Source organism: Sesamum indicum, linkage group LG4 (assembly GCF_026168435.1).
Source record: "Sesamum indicum cultivar Baizhima isolate 11 linkage group LG4, ASM2616843v1, whole genome shotgun sequence".
Lineage (NCBI taxonomy): Eukaryota > Viridiplantae > Streptophyta > Magnoliopsida > Lamiales > Pedaliaceae > Sesamum > Sesamum indicum.
The window spans coordinates 11,096,483-11,115,292 of NC_142660.1; the positions used below are offsets into that span (position 1 = coordinate 11,096,483).

General features: G+C 38.5%; 5 protein-coding genes and 1 non-coding gene across 13 annotated transcripts; 3 read left to right on the plus strand and 3 right to left on the minus strand.

Annotated features, from left to right (window-relative positions):
- Positions 1 to 13: 13 nt before the first annotated feature.
- On the minus strand, positions 14 to 4,631 carry LOC105160208 (Protein kinase superfamily protein). The gene is made up of 12 exons (XM_011077479.3): positions 2,602 to 4,631; positions 2,410 to 2,490; positions 2,211 to 2,268; positions 1,988 to 2,068; positions 1,812 to 1,886; positions 1,474 to 1,721; positions 1,297 to 1,368; positions 887 to 1,003; positions 699 to 780; positions 551 to 597; positions 391 to 472; positions 14 to 316 (listed from the first exon to the last, which is right to left on the minus strand). Exons 1-12 carry the CDS (start codon positions 2,790 to 2,792, stop codon positions 233 to 235), a joined length of 1,218 nt encoding a protein of 405 aa, XP_011075781.1. The 5' UTR covers positions 2,793 to 4,631; the 3' UTR covers positions 14 to 232.
- A 139-nt stretch (positions 4,632 to 4,770) lies between these two features.
- On the minus strand, positions 4,771 to 7,750 carry OTP81 (Tetratricopeptide repeat (TPR)-like superfamily protein). 3 transcript variants are annotated; one of them, XM_088879737.1, is made up of 2 exons: positions 5,683 to 7,750; positions 4,771 to 4,989 (listed from the first exon to the last, which is right to left on the minus strand). In XM_088879737.1, the coding sequence occupies exons 1-2, from the start codon at positions 7,686 to 7,688 to the stop codon at positions 4,944 to 4,946; spliced, it is 2,052 nt and encodes a 683-aa protein (XP_088735863.1). In that variant the 5' UTR covers positions 7,689 to 7,750; the 3' UTR covers positions 4,771 to 4,943. The 3 variants fall into 3 exon arrangements, with proteins under 3 accessions (XP_088735863.1, XP_020548880.1, XP_011075783.1); XM_020693221.2 differs by having other exon boundaries at positions 5,488 to 7,749; XM_011077481.3 differs by lacking the exon at positions 4,771 to 4,989 and having other exon boundaries at positions 5,032 to 7,749.
- Positions 7,751 to 8,318: 568 nt separating this feature from the next.
- BPA1 (binding partner of acd11 1) lies at positions 8,319 to 10,843 on the plus strand. 2 transcript variants are annotated; one of them, XM_011077484.3, is made up of 5 exons: positions 8,319 to 8,507; positions 9,226 to 9,329; positions 9,430 to 9,505; positions 9,944 to 10,027; positions 10,104 to 10,843. In XM_011077484.3, exons 1-5 carry the CDS (start codon positions 8,502 to 8,504, stop codon positions 10,692 to 10,694), a joined length of 861 nt encoding a protein of 286 aa, XP_011075786.1. In that variant the 5' UTR covers positions 8,319 to 8,501; the 3' UTR covers positions 10,695 to 10,843. The 2 variants fall into 2 exon arrangements, with proteins under 2 accessions (XP_011075786.1, XP_088735865.1); XM_088879739.1 differs by lacking the exon at positions 8,319 to 8,507 and having other exon boundaries at positions 9,193 to 9,329.
- Positions 10,844 to 11,164: 321 nt separating this feature from the next.
- TRNAY-GUA (transfer RNA tyrosine (anticodon GUA)) lies at positions 11,165 to 11,251 on the plus strand. Its single transcript is given in 2 exon segments — positions 11,165 to 11,201; positions 11,216 to 11,251. It is a non-coding gene; the product is annotated as a tRNA-Tyr (tRNA).
- Positions 11,252 to 11,645: 394 nt separating this feature from the next.
- Positions 11,646 to 15,090, minus strand: LOC105160211 (Peptidyl-tRNA hydrolase II (PTH2) family protein). Of its 5 annotated transcripts, XM_011077485.3 has the most exons (8): positions 14,880 to 15,087; positions 14,530 to 14,753; positions 14,342 to 14,400; positions 13,986 to 14,045; positions 13,816 to 13,885; positions 13,210 to 13,279; positions 12,293 to 12,319; positions 11,646 to 12,066 (listed from the first exon to the last, which is right to left on the minus strand). In XM_011077485.3, the coding sequence occupies exons 1-8, from the start codon at positions 14,908 to 14,910 to the stop codon at positions 12,017 to 12,019; spliced, it is 591 nt and encodes a 196-aa protein (XP_011075787.1). In that variant the 5' UTR covers positions 14,911 to 15,087; the 3' UTR covers positions 11,646 to 12,016. The 5 variants fall into 5 exon arrangements, with proteins under 5 accessions (XP_011075787.1, XP_088735868.1, XP_088735867.1 ...); XM_088879742.1 differs by having other exon boundaries at positions 14,342 to 14,748; positions 14,880 to 15,090; XM_088879741.1 differs by having other exon boundaries at positions 14,342 to 14,753; positions 14,880 to 15,089.
- Positions 15,091 to 15,352: 262 nt separating this feature from the next.
- Positions 15,353 to 18,324, plus strand: LOC105160212 (Target of Myb protein 1). The gene is made up of 4 exons (XM_011077487.3): positions 15,353 to 15,506; positions 15,834 to 16,378; positions 16,929 to 17,174; positions 17,614 to 18,324. Exons 2-4 carry the CDS (start codon positions 15,860 to 15,862, stop codon positions 18,034 to 18,036), a joined length of 1,188 nt encoding a protein of 395 aa, XP_011075789.1. The 5' UTR covers positions 15,353 to 15,506; positions 15,834 to 15,859; the 3' UTR covers positions 18,037 to 18,324.
- Positions 18,325 to 18,810: the final 486 nt, after the last annotated feature.

An 18,810-nucleotide genomic window follows, 5' to 3' on the forward strand; every position in this document is an offset into this window, starting at 1 on the left:
ACATCACTACTCATTTGTCAAAGTTTAAGGTGCTTTGCTCCATAAGTAATATAGTGTAATTCCTTTCCAAGACAATGAGACATACATACACCACAAGCCCTACAAGGAGACCCCAATTCATTCTTTGTTATATTACAAAACTCGGACTCACTCAACACAACAAAACCTTTGCATTCTTGATTGATTACTACTACAAGAACAAAAAGGGTGAGTATGAGTCTTGTGCTAAAGCCTAAAGGAAAGCTCCTCCCATAAATCTATGGTTGAGTACTGCCTCTGCGATCGGCCTCTCCCGATAATCATGCTTTATCATTGCCTGCAAACCAATCCAATCAATAATATTGACAACCCTGCTTTTCACAAACATCAAAACCACCAATTCATTTCTACCTGAACCAACTCCCATCCAGCCCCTTTACCAACATCCAGGAATTTTACAGCTTCACCCAAACGCTCATCAGCTATACAGTATCTGTCATCAACACAGGTTTATTAATTCGCATGTCTTCTCCCTGTTCCAATAACACAACACAACACCTCACTAACTCACTCTCTCATGGCCTCCACATCAAGTTGGAATGTGTTCTCCACAAGCCTCTGCACCATTCAACCACACCCAACATTTCATTAGAATCCTCCCACTTTCCCACATTATGTTACATAAAATCAAGATGCAGATTTCATTTCATTTCACTCACTCGCAGCGACAGACTGTCCATCACTCCTGCTTCACAAAATGGAACAAAAGCCATATATGCAATTAGAAGACCAGCTTCATATCTGTAATCACCCAAACACGCAAATAAAATTATTAATTTATCACCGGCCAACATAATTTATTTGTTTACATGTAATTGAACAACAAAACTGGATTGATACTTTATACATGTCATCTGCTATCCCAAATGCTCGTTTCTCCAGGGGAGTGAAAGCACCTGCAGCAGATGCCCTTCTCCAGAGTCCTTCTGACAGTCTACTCGAATCTCCCTCTAGCTCAGAATACCTAAAACGTCATTAAATTTTCCATCAGCTGAGTTACATGACTTGAGCCCAGAAAAGTCACCATCGGATCCCCATGCAATATGTAAGACTACATCACTCTAGGAGGCCCTTTGGGCCACAACATGACATTTATTTCTTTGATCTCCATAACCCCAACAAATCCCATACCGAAGAGGGCAACCACATAACAAGTCCTTGTCAACAAAGTTGATTGCTCTAAACATAGGCACTTTGTCGATGCTCATGTTACTTGTATACGCACAAGCCAAAGATAAAACATATTGTTAGACACACCTTACATCAACTGAGAAGGCGAGATCTCGAAGCCTTGGGACCAGATAAGCAGCATCTTTCTCCACCATTGTACTGAAATTTGCAAAAGAAACAAGTGTTCATAATGTTCCAACAGGTGCAGAGAGAGATTCAGGAAGAAGAAACTTATTTTGTTAAACTGAGACTGAACAGGCATACTTGAGAACAACTGAAGCAGGTCCAAGACTTTGATGCAATCTGTCGTGGTCATGCATGTACACGAGGCCTCTGATAGCACCCTGAAGCAGTTTAGTAACAAAGTATCTCCTCCTCTTTATAGTTTCATCTTTTTCAAAAATATTCCAAAGTTTCAGTCCTCCAACATCACTGTCTCTTGATATCTTTTCACTTGAGACTTTTGCATAGTCAGCAGCAGTGTACTTTCCATCATTCCGGAAAGCAAGCCACTGCCAACAACAGGTTATGGAAGAATCTTTTAGATAAATGTAACTGAGGAAAGCAATTTTTACCCATGATTGAGTCTCCATGACGCATACCTGCTCACCAGTTTTTGTCTCAAATCCTCCAAGAAGTATCTGAATATTCTGGCAGGCCATGGCTTTTGAATTGTTCTGATGAGAAAAATGTGCATTTTGTATAAGCAAGATTCCTAAATTAAAGCAAAGTGAGTGTGAGTGAAAAAGATTTGGAAACCAAGAAGTTGAGAGTGTACCTGAAGGGAAGCGTGGGCACTGAGCTCATTCGAAGCCATCAGATCAGCTTCCAGCCCACCAACTTGTTGGCCACGGTAAACCTTGATGAGATTGTTGGATCAAGTAATAGGTCAGAGGAGACGGAAACAAGAACAGTGAAGTATTAGAATGAAAAAGATGGTAGAATTCAGGGAAAAGTTGATTTTAGTAAGGAATATGTTGATGAAGGTAATTAAGTATCACCTTAAAAATGATAGGGGTACCTCTAAGCGGCCCCTGAGCTATTCTTCCTTCATAAAGTCTGCAAAGCAGCTGCGACATATATAATATAAGCAGAAAAGCATAAAGACAGCAAACCGAGAACTAATTCACTCAGTTTAGTGTAATGCATGGATATTGTCCAATGATGAAGAATTTTGGAAAATAAGCAAGGCAGTGGCACCTGATCTTAACACTTCCTTCTCCAACATCTTGACTCCGCCTCAAATATTCCAAGTCCATGGGCGATTGCAACCCTGAGTAACTGCATAATTACAATCAAATATCAATCAACTAAAGCCAAAATGAAAGGAGCACACCTCAAGAAATATTAAGGGAAAAGACAAAAGAAAAAAAGGAAGAAGAAGAAGATGACCTGGTAACATTCATGAAGCCATAGCTGCCGATGAGCCTCCCGACCTCGAAAGAATCAGAATTAGTGATGAGAGTGGCTTTACAGAATTGGCGACGACCAGAATTGAAATTGAATTGTGTTTGTCTGAATCTGAATCGGAAGAAGCAAAGGGGGGTGGAGGTGGAAGAATAATCAGCTGTTAACACAACCATGATTCAATTGCTGGCTGGCTGGTGTGTCTTGTTCAGCAACAGTGCTGTAAATAAATAAAGTGGTTGTGCATTCCATTTGAGTTGGGTCGGGAAGGCAAAGTTAGATAGATAGATAGAGCACACGTGGCATCGCCTCTACTCTACCCTTCTTTCTATAATATATATATATATATATATGTGTGTGTGTGGGTGTGTTTGGGTGTGTGTCTGTGTGTATTTTTACATATTTTATTGGTTTCTTTAATTTATTATGTAGAAAAAATTAGGATATACATACAACAAAGAGGTGCATATGAAAGAGCTACCAATACCTTGATATGCCGCGAAATACATAAATGACTTGTGTGTGTGTGTGTGTGTGTGTGTTTGTGTGTGTAATAGTAATTGTTTCTGTCTAACTTGCTCAATTACTATTCTAACAAGAATCTGCGGAGCGCTGGAATCTCCTTCCGGTTTTGCTCCTGCCATAAATAATAAGTGATGCAAGCACAACTCTATAGGCAGCATTGAATATGTGTTTCCCTCGCCATCGTCAAGCTGCCCATTGGATGCCTTGTTGCCACTAGCCAAATGGCCATTGCCGTCCAACCTCCTGCTGCAGGTGTCCAATGCATTGAGTAGCATACAAACATTGAAAGAACAAGCGTGCTAGGTTTCTACCTCTTGATCAACACTCAGAATACAAAACTCTCCAAGATGTTGGTCGGATAAACACAGTCCTTGGCATCTTCAATGGCCCAAGCAGTAGTGAATGCCAATCTACTGCTAGCAGTTTAGGCTGGAACAGTTTTTGAGCTTAAGTTGAGGTGTACTAGCCTTTAGGGGAGTCTTTCTATCGAATTAAGTTCTTTGGCCCTGAATACTAGGAGCTGTTGCGTAATTTCTTCTCATCTGTTGTTGTATCTAGCCAACTCCATTCCCCATTATATATGTATGACGGCAGAGAGTTTTGCTTGTGAATTGAAGCCTACGCCTTAAAGGACCGTCAGGAAATCTGTATACAAGTATCCCTAAAGAGTCCACAACCATATGTCTAATCCTATAGCAACCTGATACTCCACTAGATCATGGAGATAAGTCCTCAATTTAATCATTTTCCTCAAGCTCCATGAAGCAATAGAATTCCTATGTAGCCTGTACTGATGGATCCACCATACCCAGATTATATTGAAGTGCCCTAATCACGAAGCACCTCCCATAAATGTTTGCAGATGAGAGCCTTGTTAGCTAGTTTAATTTGTTGGCCTAGGCCACCTGATGTAACTGGAGAACAAACTCTATCTATTCTTCGACCCAACCCATAAGAATGCTCTATATAACCCTCTGCTCCATCACCCTAATCACACTATAAATACTAAATAGTGATGACCAATAGGTATGATAGGAGATTAGGCTGGAACGAATCCGCCTGCAAATGAAAAATGCTTGGTGTTGGATCCCTATGTCCCCAGTTTGTGTTCAATCTTGTCTATTAGAGATTTACAATTTGTTGCAGTCAATGTAGAGGACACGAGCTAGTGGGACTCCAAGATACTTTATTGGCAATTGATCCTCTGGATATACAACCCACAATACCCTGCAACAATGGAGCAACCTCACCCTCAGTTGCAGCCTTGGAGAAATTAAACAATGTGGCTTTTTGCAACATTAGCCTGACAAGTGAGAGAGAATTCCGCATCGTATAGGCCTGAAGTTTGCTACAAGCTATAGTTAGGCATTAATTATTCATAGCCAAATCACCATTAATCCTGCTCCTCTGACTTCTAAAGATAGGTTTCAAAGCCTTCAATTAATTAAGCACAACAAAATATATATAACACCCCTTTCTATATACACTCCTAAACAATTCACAACTTTTGTTCCAATTATTACCACTCGGGAAACGATTTCTGATATTCAGCCAACATATGATAAAAGGATTCCCAGTTTTTTCGGTCAGAAACGTTTGTCTAAAAGTATTAGTAATTGACATGTCGTCTCATGTACAAATGTACTCAGGTTTCTATTTATGGATACTTGAAAAAGGATTTGAAAAACACATCTACTTAACCACCTCCCAGCTGGATCAGTCAGTGAATATGAATTGTAAAACTATATGCCATTAGATGATCTGATCTTTGTGGATCGTGGAAGCATTGAAAAAGGTTGCAATTAAGCCAACACGCCTTCTGCATAACCGTAGGCCAGGGCCAGTAACCTGCAATATGAATAAGTTAGCGAATCTCAATTCGGTAAAATCTTAAATTAATACTTAGCCTTACTAATTATTCAGAGTTAAGTTTGTTGCACAGTGATTGCATCCATCTACCACGGGGATAATTTTCAGGAGATGTGAAAGGCCAAGTGCTGTTTTCACCTTTGCTTCAGTTCGTGATTATGAGGAGGTTTTCAAGCTTCAAGCATATACATTCAGGTTGATCAAGCCTTTACTTGAATCTTTATCCTGTTACTATTATAGCAGTGACATAGTCCAAAACAAAATGTACAAAGATTGTTTCCGATCCATCTTCGAGGGCTTGAGCATCTTGTCAAACAATATGAACTCTTGTCAATCTGTAGATCTTCTATTTTTATCTCTTGAAAGATGTCTACACTCGGATAGTGTCGGCATCAGTCCTTTGAGGCTCGGATCATAGGCTTATGCAGCTGTAGCTACTATTAGATCAAGAAAGTGCATTTGGCGTTTAACACTCACCAATAGTCCATACAAGAGCAACAGCCTCCTTTGAAATGGTGAAACCGATGCCGGTCTCTCAATACTATCTCCCTATCATAAAGCTTAGACACAAGCTTAAAAACAGAGTGACAGTCTTCACAAACACGAAGATTCTTCACAATTCGAATTGGTTGGGATGGACCAAGGGTAATAAGTCCAAAGGCAAGAGCTAACCTCTCACTGTGAAGATGTAAAGCCTTTTCCTGCATATCTTCTTCTTCCACTAGTTGCAACAGCTGTGACTTATTTGGAACATAACCCACAGATTTTAGTATGACTGCAATCTCCTCCAACTTAAAGTATATTTCCTTTGAACGAGAATGCGTGCTATCACCAACTACAAACTCATGTACACTACCATTGACCTCAACCAAGCTACCACCTGGTTCTTTCTTCAATCCAGCATCTTTCATAAGCTTCCTCAACTCTGAAACCATCTCCCATTTCCCCCGAGAGGCATAGATATTGGACAATAGAACATATGCTCCATGATTTTGGGGTTCAATCTCAAGTAAGTTGTTGCAGGCATATTGAGCTAGTTCAACATTTTTATGAAGCCTGCAGGCCCCAAGCAGAGCCCCCCAAACAGAGGCACCAAGAGTCGTTGGCATATTCTTGATCAACTCCAAAGCATCCTGCAACAGCCCTGCTCGGCCAAGAACATCGACCATACATGCATAGTGCTCCACTCCAGGCACAATCTTATACACTTTCTCCATTTGATGGAAAAACTCTCTAGCCTCCTTGACTAGTCCTGAGTGACTGCAGGCTGATAATAAATTGGTAAAAGTAACAGAAGTAGGCTTCACCTTAGCTTCCATCATTTTCGAGAATAATTCTACTGCATCCTTGCCACGCCCATGCATGCCCAGACCAGCAATCATTGCGCTCCATACAAACACATCCCTCTGATCAACTGAATCAAATACCTCAAGCGCCTTCTGTAGATCCCCACACTTGGAGTACATGTCAATCAATGCAGTAACAAGGTGACAATTTAACCTCACACCTTCCTTCTTAATGTACACATGGATCCACCCCCCCAATCCCATTGCCCCCAACTGAGAACAGGCTGACAAGGTACTAACAAGTGTGACCTCGTCCGGCTTAGCATCCTTACTAAGCTGCAACTCATTAAAAGTAGCTATTGCCTCCTTAGGATTACCACTTTGCTCGTAGGCTGAGATAAGAGCATTCCATGTGGCAATATCCTTGCTGGGCAGCGAGTCAAAAAGATCTCTAGCTGCAGTAAAATCTCCCAGCCTCGCATACCCAGCAAGCATAGTAGTCCATGAAATGATATCCTTCTCCACCATGCTATCAAAAAATTTCCTGGCATCATTCATGCTCCCGCACTTGGTGTACATATCAAGAACTGCATTACCCAAAATCAGACTCAATCTGATGCCATTCTTTTCTATATAAGAGTGCAGCCACCTCCCGAACGTTAAGTCCAACTTTTTCCCACAAGCAGACAAAACACCCACCATTGTAACATCATTCGGGTCTACACCTTCCCTCTCCATTCTGCGAAAAAATTCGAGCGCCTCATCAACACAATCATTCTGAGCAAAGCCATTAATGATCGAGTTCCACGAAACAACATCCCTTTCAGGCATACTGGAGAGAACCCGAGCAGACATGTCAAAACACCTACATTCTGCATAGAGATTAATCAAACAATTACCGACAAACAAATCAGAGCTCAAACCCTCCTTAATAACGATTCCATGAACCCCCTTTCCAAGCTGTAAATCAGCAAGCTTGGCGGAGGCTTTAATCACAGAAGGGTAAGTAAATTTATTGGGCTTCTCCCGGCCCTCATGAAGTAAACGTATAAACATAGAAATGCAGTGAATGGGTTGCAGGCTGGAGGCATATGCACGAATAAGAAGGTTCCAGGAGTAAAGATTTGGGTGGGGAATTTGGTCGAAGACTTTGTGGGCGTAGTGGAGGCTGGAGAAATCAGTAAAGAGAGAGGAGTGAATGAGTTTACTGGCGGAGAATGGATCAAAAAATAAGCCTGCACGGAGCATCTGAGCGTGAATTTGCTTGAGGTGGTGGGCATTTGAGCAGCGGTCGATGAGTTGAACAGTGGGGTGGTTTGCAAAGTAACGGTGGTTATTATTGAGAGTTGAGAAATTAGAAGCGAGTGGAATGGTTGGAGTGGGAGCGGCCATGCAGTGGTTATATTGTATGGTGCACTGCCGCCACAGACCTCACTTTCCTAATTGCTTATACACAAATAACACCTTTTAGTGTTATATATACGCAGCACAACGTGCATATATTTTATGTGTGAAATTATATTATAAATAAGAAAATATATTATTTTTTTTTAAAGAAAAAGAAAATTAACTTAGAAGTATAATTGGTATAACAAAAAAATTGGTGTTGTGGTGTCATAATCGTCATTTATGAAAAAAAAAATAATTTTTTTGTATAGTATATATTTAAAAGAGGTCTTTTGACCTAAATCTTAATGATTAATTCTTAAAATTTAGATTTTTTTTAATTATAAAAATACTAAATTTAATGGTGATTAGTAAGGTTGCTTATTTTTCAAAGTCCAGCTTTCTTATTTTTCAAACTTGAATTATTAAAATTTATGCATTTTACGGTAAATTAGAATGCTTAATAAAAAATAAATATAATAAATAAAGACATAACGATACATTGATTAAGAAAATACGAGGAATATTTTGTGTATAGTATAGTTTAAATATATTATAATGCCAAAAATATCACGTGACGTGTGAGATGGTAAAAGCGTCGTCTCCTCTGCAGTTCAATTCAATACAATTCGCTCTAAGAGAAAGCAGAAGTCGCAACTCCCATGCCAATCCCATCATTCACAGAATCAGAACCAGACTGCCTTTTCATTCCCACACACCTCTCTCTCTCTCTCTCTCTCTCTCTTCCACCACGCTCAACCCAAACTCCACTCGATTTCATCTTCATCTTTCTCCCCAAATCAAATAGACGGCGATCAGATGTCGGTTAGTACCTACCTCTTTTCCCTGCATCTCCTCTTCTTCTTTTTCGAATAAATTCATGGAAAATGCTGATATTAGCGACAATAATTTGTGCAACATTGATTTACTGATTAGATTTGTGATTTTATTCCCTGTTGATGCCCAATATTATGTGTTTAATTCCTTGGTAATAAGTTGTATATGCTGCACCTTTTCTCAAAAACTCCACTTCACTTAACAACCTTTTTATATTGCCAGGACGCATCCATGTCCTATTTCTTTATTTCGCTTTTTTTTTTTAAATAAAATAATAATGACACTATCTGTCGACTCAATCAAGAGTTGGTAAAGGTGATTTCATTAGCAAGGGGCGTTGCTGTGTTAACTTTATGAAGCGGGTGACTCAAGATCCAGACTTCTTGCCATTCCAGTAATTGTTGACAGCAAGTTACTTAATCGTTCCAAAAATTTATAAGTTTATCCTGTATGGAGGGAGTGCTTCCAGCCATGATACCATTGTAGAGACACTATTTGTTTAAGAAGCGATTGCTACCTTCTTTCTTCTTCTCTTTTATGAACTACCTTCTAGCACTTGTGCATCCACGAAATGGCCTCTGAATAATGTTCGGAACAAAAAGCTGGCTTAAAATCTGAATTTAGTCTTCCTCCTGAATCTATCACAGAGAGATATCATTTATCAAGCATAAACTTAACTTGAAACTTTATGAGTTTGTCATGGCAGATCAGAAGTGTGAAAGTAAGCAATGTGTCATTAGGTGCGACTGAACAAGACATCCAGGAGTTCTTTTCCTTCTCTGGGGTAATTGAATATGTTGAAATGAAGAGGTGCGATCACAAACCTTTCAAATCATACATTCTAGATCCATGTGATTGTAAAACTTTTACATGGCATGCTTCATTGGCATTATCATCTTTATTTTTCTAGTGACAATGAACGATGTCAAAGTGCATTTGTCACTTTCAAGGATTCGCAGGGTGCAGAGACTGCAGTTCTTCTTTCGGTATCCTTCTCAATCCCTGAATTCTACAAGTGTGATTGCGCTATTGCTAGATTATAGTTAGGTTCCTTTTGGAAAATATTGTTTAAATAGCTGAAAAATGAGATCATTCTTATATTTCTGACCTTGGTAGGTAGTGATCAATAATTCAGAAACTCTGTGGAATTACTGCTGGGAAGTCAGTTTTTGCCATGAGTTAATTAGTTTGCTAATTTAGTTAAGCTTCTACTCTTCTGGCTTAGTTTATCCTCGTTTCTTTCCTCTATCGTTATTTTTTTGCTCTTACTGATTTGTCATTTATTTTTGTAACGTTTTGCTACTATGTTCAACCTATAGAAAGTTGGATAAAAGGAAAAGAACTACGATGCTGTAAAGCAATTTATAAATCTGAAACCATTTGTAATTTCGTCTGCTAAAGATTTAACTTTTTGGGTTTTTCAGGGAGCTACAATAGTTGACCAGTCAGTTACCATTGCCCTGGAACCAGATTATGTGATGCCAGCTGCAGCATCAGCATCATTTGCTGTATGAAAATTTAGGATATCTTTCTCAAGCCTTTCTGTTATCGATTTTTTTTCTGAAATGGTGTTTGTTTTTTCAGGCATCAGAAAAAAATGATGCAGGGTTTGGTGCTGCATCTGCTGTCCAAAAAGCAGAAGACGTTGTAAGCAGCATGTTAGCCAAGGGTTTTATCTTGGGGAAGGATGCTGTTAATAAAGCAAAGGCTTTTGACGAAAAGCACCAGGTGATATCCACGGCTACAGCCAAAGTAGCATCATTGGACCAAAAGATTGGTTTGAGCGAGAAAATTACTATAGGAGCAACCATTATGAATGATAAAGTTAAGGAAGTGGACCAGAAGTTTCAGGTTTCTGAAAAGACAAAGTCAGCTTTTGCTGTTGCGGAGCAGACTGTGAATACTGCTGGATCTGCTATCATGAAGAACAGATATATTCTGACTGGCGCTTCATGGGTTACTGGTGCTTTCAGTAGGGTAACTAAAGCTGCTGAAGAAGTTGGGCAGAAAACGATGGAGAAAGTGGCTGAAGAAGAACATGGAAGAAATGTATCTGAAGGTTATGCTCAACTCGACAGCACTGACTCCCCAAAAGCTGCTACAAGTGATAACAGGCCCCCGAAAGCTGCTGCAAGTGATGACAGGCCCCCTTCTCCAAAGGGCTTGATTCTCTAAATTTTGGGCTGCCTGCTTTTTTGTGTGTCTACGAAGCTGAATCCTTTTACTAGAAACTAATTGCTATTTATATGTTTGGTAATTGGCTGAACAAGACGTATCTGTTCATCACTGTGGTCTTCCATTTTGGTAATAGCATGTTATCTATACCTTGCGTGGTGTCTTTACTTGTAATCTTAATACCCAGAAAAACTCTCATTTCTATGATCTAAGCTAAAGAACTAGATGGATAGAGTAATCAATGGGGTGTGGTTTTGCAGAGTAGGAGTGAACGATGTGCAATTTGGTTGTGTTTGGGGCAAAGTGTTAGTTAACGGAGTCCTTGGCTATTTTCTTTTTTTTTTAATCAGGCAACGGGTAAGGATTTTGCTCGTGCAATATTAGATGAACCGGTCGCGCCAATTTCCAACATTTTAATAGGCACTGAGTTTTTGCTACATGGTATTAAGCTCTACAGAATAGAGCGTTGACCGACCTTAGCTCAGTTGGTAGAGCGGAGGACTGTAGTAGGTTTGCAGATAATCCTTAGGTCGCTGGTTCGAATCCGGCAGGTCGGAATTTCTTTCTCAATGTGTATCTTTTAGCTCATATTCTGGCTCTCATCTCATTTTTTTGATGCTCTGCAGTTGGACGGCGTTCGCTACGAGATGAATTGACTGATATCCCTCCAATTGCTCTAAAACACCTCTAATTTAGAGAAATGTTCAAAGGCTATTGTCACAAAACCAGGAAAAAGTTACCAGACACAAACCCAACTCGTCAGGGGTATGGTGGTAAGTAGGCCGGTTAACTGGGTTTCATTTGGATCCAGATCCAGTACTGATTCCGAACGGGTCTGGTCAGGAATAAGTTAGTACACTTGGTTTAACAATAATAATAGCAATTGATTCATTTTGCATGCGCAAACAATATTTGAAATCATAGCCGAGTAGATTCCTTGAAAACGTACAATTATAGAACGAAGTCATTGCAATTAATGCAAAATTCATATGGGACTCTGCCGTCAAGAACATCATATGAATGTGGATCACAAAACAACATCCTGAGACAATCTTTGACGTTATGATGAAGTGAGGTGTCAAGCCCTTGGAGAAAGGGGGAAGAACATGGCAGATCATAATTTATATAGTTCAGTTTCCCGACATCCTGAAGAATAATAAAGATCCCTAACAAGAAAGTGATCGCGTGTTAAATTTGTCTCCATCATCAGCTGCAACACAATGTTGGGGACTCAGTATCCCCATTTTCCCTTTTCAACCATTGGAATATAGCCAGGGAACCTTAAACTTCTTTTACTTGTCTTGAGGCCAATGATAATGCAACTATAAAAGCTTCAAGCCACCAGTTACATCATCAACTAGGTCGGCTGGTCCTGCACAAATATGAAAGAAAATTTATAGCATGACAGACAAATTAGATGAAGTGGATTTACACGACTTGCATGCTGGTGCTTGGGTTTGCTTTAGTTCGTAAGGCAGCAGATGCATTTCTCATGAAGTTTGTGTAAGCCTCAAAATTGTTTATGCAGCTTCAGAACAGAAGCTAATCATATATAGAAGTCTAATAATATATATAGGGTACACGTTTTAGAAACTTACCTAGGATTGCCATCACTGTCCTTGAATCTGGAGAAAGTTAATGATGGAATTGAGTCGTTAGCCAATGAAGATAATCATGAATATGAAGACAGTTTCCTCTGTATATATTCCATAACGAAGGACAAATTCCAAATATGGAAAGCAAGTAATACAGAGCTGTAAAAAGTTCCAAGTGTGTTATTTCTGAAATTTTCACATGAACATTATGGCTTTTTCTCTTCACCCGAAACGTAAAGAGCCACATTTTTATCCTTACAACACAGAGATCACCAAAATCCATGTAAGCATGATTCAGTAACTCCAGCATAAGTTCTTACGGTGCAAATTCCATTCATAATCAAGCTAATCATTATTCCTGAAAATTTTCAAGTTTATATATACGAAACTCTGATGCAACTCTGGTGGTTGGATTGCTAAGCACCTTCAACTTTAAACATGAAGATGATGCATCCAACTATTGATGCAGTACAAATTGGCAGATATCAATGTTACGACCAGATCTACTTCTATTCTCCCTGCCTTGCCTTTTTATGCAAGAAGTCAAAAGTGGACCTATCCATGCTGTAGTAGTTCAGCTATGTAATTAGAAATCTAGTGAATTAACCCGCTTGTTCCCACGTCAAAAAAAAAAAATATCCCCTTGTTCCCATATCCAAGATCATTTATAAATTTTAGCAATTGGTAAACAGTACAAAAAAGAGTAATACAGTGTAGCTAGAACCGAGTGAACATGGTGGCAAAGGAAGTCATGTTTTTTGCCCTTTGAGTTAAAGTTTCTTTCTTTTATTTAGATCATAACTCGATGAAACAAAGATCCTGGAATCATTCAACGGATTCATGAAACTGACAAAAATTATCAGCAGGTAAATCAACATAAAAACAAGTAATGAGAATAGGAATAGAAGTATGGCACTCACTTGGAGCAATCTGTGTTCGACCAGCATCAATTGTAATATGTGTTGGTAAATTTAGTGAATTTGCCCTTTCCTGTATGAGTAATAAGCAATTCTTAGACTGGAATGCTAAAGAATATTATACTGGTGATAGACTTCTATCTTGGAACAGAGTACAAAAGATATTCAGTGCATCAAGTTACTGGATGTTGAATATTTAAGCAGATACCGGAGAAAATTAACTTGAGGTATGCAGATAAACTTCCAAAATAATGTTAATTTGACTCTTCAAGAAGGTTTCTGTGGAGAATTCAAGTATGAAAGTTGGTGATGATCTCCATATGTATATGGGAATTACTTTGATTTTTATTTCTTTTTACTTGAGATGAGATCCAACTTATGATGAGCTCTAAGCAGATGACCAATATTGTCGTTCGCACTGAAAAGAAAGAATACATCCTAGCAGCAGTTAGAAAATAATAGCCAGACATTTTACATAGAGAGAAGATTTTTCTACTGCAGCAGTGAGATTTAGCAGTGCTTCTCTATGTTAGCCAATGCTGTGTAAGGCTAAAAAAAACAGATGGTTGATGCTTAGACGAGGAAACTTTTCTGAGAGGTCAGTCTGACCTGTAAAACAAGCATATCATCTTCACTTTCAACTTTCACAACCACCTTAACCTGCCCGCACATCTCCCACCTGCATGAAGATAAACTTATTGCTTCTCATATTAAACATATAAATATTCAGATTGGTGTAACTAACTTGAGATTCATTTGCAATAACTCTACATAAGTACCTGCCTAATGATTTTGGTGCACGATTTAGGATTTTCTTGTACAGCCCCAAAGTTGCATGGCTACCACCAACAAAAGTAATTTGACTATAAGTCTAAAATGAAAAAGTTTATATAGAAAATGTAAACCTACAAGCCAACTGTACATCATTACTCTTTCAAAGCAAAAATTACCAAAAGAAGAATCACGATATTTTAAAACAATGATAAAAAACAATTATCATCAGGTACTCAATAGCCACCAAACAATCACATCAATTACTGTAAACATGGGAAAAAACAAATGCAGCCAAACAGTAGCAGAGAGCGCACACACAAATGACGCCTCGTGTTTATGGAATGATAAAATTGAGAGTTACCTGCATTGGGCAGCAATCTTCCCTTTCCCCATTTTTAGGTCATTTCTCACAACCAAAACCTGCAAGCAATCATCACACACAACGGAGCTGAATTGCACACAAAATGATAAACTTAAACCTTGTGTTGCTTTATCTCTCAACAATGACACATACATACATAAATAAAAGGGAGCAGAAATAAATAATACCATTTTAAAATCGTGAATAATATCAGCTAGTTTGTCAACCTCAAGAGGTTGTTTACCCCGATTCTTCTTCTTGCTGGCGTCGTGGTCAGTAGGTGTGGATAGACGGAAAGGGGAGGAATGGCGGGCCCCAATTAGGCAGCCAAGAGCAAAACAACCGGCGCCAATTAAGAGAGCGGTAAGCCAAGTCATGTCAATCATATCAAACCCCAAAGCACCCCTCTGCACTGCATTGAAAGTTGAAATCAACCATTTATCAGACGAATTCATAATAGAAGAGGCGATTATTGAGAGAAAATAGCAAGGATTGTAGTACAATTTAGTGACAGCAGAGTGAGAGGAGAGAGAGTTACCTGCGATAAGGTGAGGAAAAAGAAAGTGCATTAGCAATAGCAGCAGGGTAGTGGATCGGAGAGTTGAGGAAGAGGAGGATGGCGAAAGGAGAAAGGAGAAAGGCGAAAGGCGATTGGCGAGTGATGATTGGAAAGGGGAGCGCGAGCACAAGGTTTAGGCTACGAGGAGGAGAAAGAGGAGTGGGAGAAAGTAATAATAATAATAATTGAAGTTAATGAGTCTATTCAATACTTACTTATATGAAGTCAATGGAAAAATCTAAAATTTTATTATAAATATACCTGAAAATATTAATTATCAATTACATTATCATTCCACCATATAAAATTATAATTAATATTCATTTTTATCTAATAAATAAATATTTATTATAGTTATTGATATTACAAAAGTTGAACAAACACATTTAACTTATTATGTTTTTATTAGAGATGGAAAAATATAGAAAAAGGAAATAGTGCGTTGGGCTCTTGGAAGATTCCGCTGTTGTTAGAGTGGGGTGGGGGTGGGGGTGGGGGTGTCCCCATCAACACGCATTAACTCTATTTCTCTTCTTCTCCAACAGTTTTTGACTTCCCCCCTTCACTTCCACACCTTCATTCCTCTTTCTCTCTTCACTTTGATCGGTAATACATACTATTCTTTGTTGTTTAATTTCTACTACTATTATTATTTAGGTGGATTATCTCTTCTGCAAAATTTCTTGCATGTTTTTTGACTTTTTTTAATATTCAATCTTTTAAGTTTCGCTGGAGGATGTTCCTAATCATTGATTGAAGGAGTTGAGGGATTTTTTCTAGGCTTTTCTTATGATATTACTCACTGGGGTTTCAAGAATCTGACCACTATTTTCACGGTTTTTCAAGCTTTTGTCGAAAATATGTGCCGGCTTTGATGGATAAAGTCCGCTTTTTTCATATCTTAGGGTTTTAAGAATATCATATTTGTTTCAGGGTTTTGTGCACCAGTTGTTGGAAATATGAGTGACAATTTGATGGATAAAGTCAGCGCTTTTGGCGAGCGCTTGAAGATTGGAGGTTCTGAGGTAGGGCAAAAGATTACCGCTGGTATGAGCTCAATGAGTTTCAAAATGAAGGAATTTTTCCAAGGCCCAAATCAGGCTGACAAGCTTGTTGAGGAAGCCACAGCTGAAACTCTCGACGAGCCTGATTGGGCCACAAATCTCCAACTTTGCGACATGATCAACCATGACAGAATCAACAGTATCGAATTGATTAGGGCAGTAAAAAAACGAATCGTGCTGAAAAGCCCTCGGATTCAGTACTTGGCTCTAGTGTTGCTTGAAACTGTTGTGAAGAATTGCGACAAGGCATTCTCAGAAGTCGCAGCAGAGAGAGTACTGGATGAGATGGTGAAGCTGATAGATGACCCGCAGACTGTGGTCAATAATCGGAATAAGGCTCTGATGTTGATTGAATCATGGGGAGAGTCCTCAAATGAGCTGCGATACCTGCCTGTTTATGAAGAGACATATAAGGTACTGCTGCACTTGTGTTGTCCCAATTTCTTCTGTTCCCTGGCTGTTCTCCATTATTTCTGTGTTTGGCACTTTATTGTAACCACAGAATGAATGATAGAATAATATCATAACTCAAAGTCTTTCAGGACTATGTTGCTGGATTCTGAATTTATCTTTTGGTCCGTCCATGTCTTTAGAAACCTTTGAACTATTTTCCTGGAGAGTTTAGTGATTAATTCTTTTCCTAAATCTATGCATGCTGCTATTTCAAAAATTAGTTATCAGTTAATTTGATAAACATGTCATTAATTGGAGAAATATTTCTCTAGATTTGGGACCGAAATGCAAAGATATGATGGAATACTTTGACTATCTCATTTGATTTGTTTGGTTGTGATTGGATGATTATGCTGCATTTGGTTTTCTTCACACTGTTTCTAACTTTGAATGCAGTATGTCAATTTACTCATTCTTCTATAAGACGTGAGTATAATATGCATGAAGCAGCTACTGGTTCATCTTGTCATTCTGTTTGGTTATGTTTAGACATTTCTTCCTTTCATTTCAGAGTTTGAAATCAAGAGGAGTACGGTTCCCTGGTCGTGACAATGAGAGTCTAGCTCCAATATTTACCCCTGCAAGATCTGTAGCAGCTCCAGAATCGAATGACACGCATGGACAACAACTCCATTACGATATACCTGTGCAAAGCTTTTCAGCTGAACAAACAAAGGAAGCATTTGATGTAGCAAGAAACAGTGTTGAACTACTGAGCACTGTTTTATCGTCTTCCCCACAGCAAGATGCTCTCCAGGTACCTTCACTGGTTTATTTGATGTCAAGTTTGCCATTTCAATAGTCTCCTGATTCATTTTATTTCTTCTTGTTAATATTTGTTATTATCATCATTGTAGCACATTTTGCATGGTGGTTGCCTGGTCATTGGTTTTTGTCTTCTACTAAATTAACATTTTGAATATTTGATAAATTGATGACCATCTCTCTGGATCCTCATGCAATTATTAACCATCCTTGCAGGGCATTACTTCCCCCATGTATTTGCATTCTAATGTGCTGTCATGTTGCATCATCTGGAAACTGTTTTGGGGGCTTAAGTCGACATTGTTTTCACTGTTATTGAATTTTGCTAGTGATGACATTTCGAATTTTTTCTTCCAAGATGTCTGTTGATGATTAGTCTGATCAAAGGTTAACCTATTAGCTACGTATTTCGTTGTCTGAAATTGATTCAGGATGACCTGACCATCACGCTTTTTCAACAATGTCGAGAGTCCCAATACACTGTTCAGAGGATCATTGAAACAGCTGGAGATAATGAGGCCCTGCTCTTTGAAGCACTGAATGTGAATGATGAGATACAAAAAGTTATATCAAAATATGAAGACATGAGAAAACCTACGGTGGTGCCACAGCAGCCAGAGCCGGCTCTGATACCTGTTGCTGTGGAGCCTGATGATTCACCTCGAGCTGGGAAAGAAGAATCTCTGATCAGAAAACCATCAGGTGGTAGGAGTAGAAGCCATGGGGGGAACAATGATGAAATGATGGACGACCTGGATGAGATGATCTTTGGTAAGAAAGGTGGTGGAACGTCAGAATCGGGGCAAGATGCAAAGAAACAGCAGCCAACCAAAGATGATCTCATCTCCTTTTGAGTAGATTAGCTTGACATTTTTTTATGTCAGGCCAGTGTTGATATATTTACTTGTGATTCTAATTAAATGATCATCAACCCTACCAGGGAACCACTTTGGTCTTTTTTTGTTCTGTTTCATTTGGAGATTGATGTATGTGGGCGCACATTTGTGCTTGATATTGGTTTGGTAGTGGAACTACAGTCGAAAAATTACCTGCCTTGGTGCAACATGTTTGTTGAGTTTACAGTGATGTATGTTGTGAATTATGACATGGATGTCTGTTTAATGGTCTGAAGATTGAAACTAGTTTTTCTTTTTCTTTTTCTTTTTTTTTTTTGGTGGAGAGGGAATCTATTGAATAAGAAGTATGGTATACATACATACATATATATATATATTCTAAACTTATTTGATATTGTAAGCTTTATGATTATTCTTGTTTTCTTATATATCCTAACAATTTTTTTGTTCTTTTCCGTATATTGGATATAGAATAGTGGAGATTAGAAAAATTAAGTTGGAAGTCATCAACAAAGGAAAGGAAAGATATTGGATGGAAGCGTTTTATCAACTCCAAGAACAGAATTTTATCAAGTGATAAATTATATAAAATATCCAGTCTATTAATGCAATTTACTTGTGTTTTTCTTTCTTCATAATTATAAAAACTACACTTGATAATAAACAAAAAATAAAAATAATTTGTATGATGATGTTATTGGAGGTGTATATGCAAGTTTAAAAAAAAAATACTAGTGATATATATATTGATATTTTTTATGAGTTTATATA

Bases quoted from the DNA above. Each gene is read 5' to 3' on its own strand.
- LOC105160208 (XM_011077479.3), bottom strand. From the start codon at position 2,792: ATGGTTGTGTTAACAGCTGATTATTCTTCCACCTCCACCCCCCTTTGC. The intron at 1,004-1,296 runs GTGTGTCTAACA...ATGACGTTTTAG, and splicing joins GCCTTCTCAGTTGATGTAAG to GTATTCTGAGCTAGAGGGAG. The intron at 473-550 runs GTGAGTTAGTGA...TGTTGATGACAG, and splicing joins GATGTGGAGGCCATGAGAGA to ATACTGTATAGCTGATGAGC.
- OTP81 (XM_020693221.2), bottom strand. From the start codon at position 7,688: ATGGCCGCTCCCACTCCAACCATTCCACTCGCTTCTAATTTCTCAACT. The intron at 4,990-5,487 runs GTGAGTGTTAAA...TTCATATTGCAG, and splicing joins TGCTCTTGTATGGACTATTG to GTTACTGGCCCTGGCCTACG.
- BPA1 (XM_088879739.1), top strand. From the start codon at position 9,208: ATGAGTTTGTCATGGCAGATCAGAAGTGTGAAAGTAAGCAATGTGTCA. The intron at 9,506-9,943 runs GTATCCTTCTCA...TGGGTTTTTCAG, and splicing joins AGACTGCAGTTCTTCTTTCG to GGAGCTACAATAGTTGACCA. The intron at 10,028-10,103 runs GTATGAAAATTT...TTGTTTTTTCAG, and splicing joins CAGCATCAGCATCATTTGCT to GCATCAGAAAAAAATGATGC.
- LOC105160211 (XM_088879741.1), bottom strand. From the start codon at position 14,910: ATGCACTTTCTTTTTCCTCACCTTATCGCAG. The intron at 14,754-14,879 runs GTAACTCTCTCT...CTTTCAATGCAG, and splicing joins TTTTCCTCACCTTATCGCAG to TGCAGAGGGGTGCTTTGGGG. The intron at 13,280-13,815 runs GTCAGACTGACC...TTACTCATACAG, and splicing joins ATGATATGCTTGTTTTACAG to GAAAGGGCAAATTCACTAAA.
- LOC105160212 (XM_011077487.3), top strand. From the start codon at position 15,860: ATGAGTGACAATTTGATGGATAAAGTCAGCGCTTTTGGCGAGCGCTTG. The intron at 16,379-16,928 runs GTACTGCTGCAC...CTTTCATTTCAG, and splicing joins TTTATGAAGAGACATATAAG to AGTTTGAAATCAAGAGGAGT. The intron at 17,175-17,613 runs GTACCTTCACTG...AAATTGATTCAG, and splicing joins CACAGCAAGATGCTCTCCAG to GATGACCTGACCATCACGCT.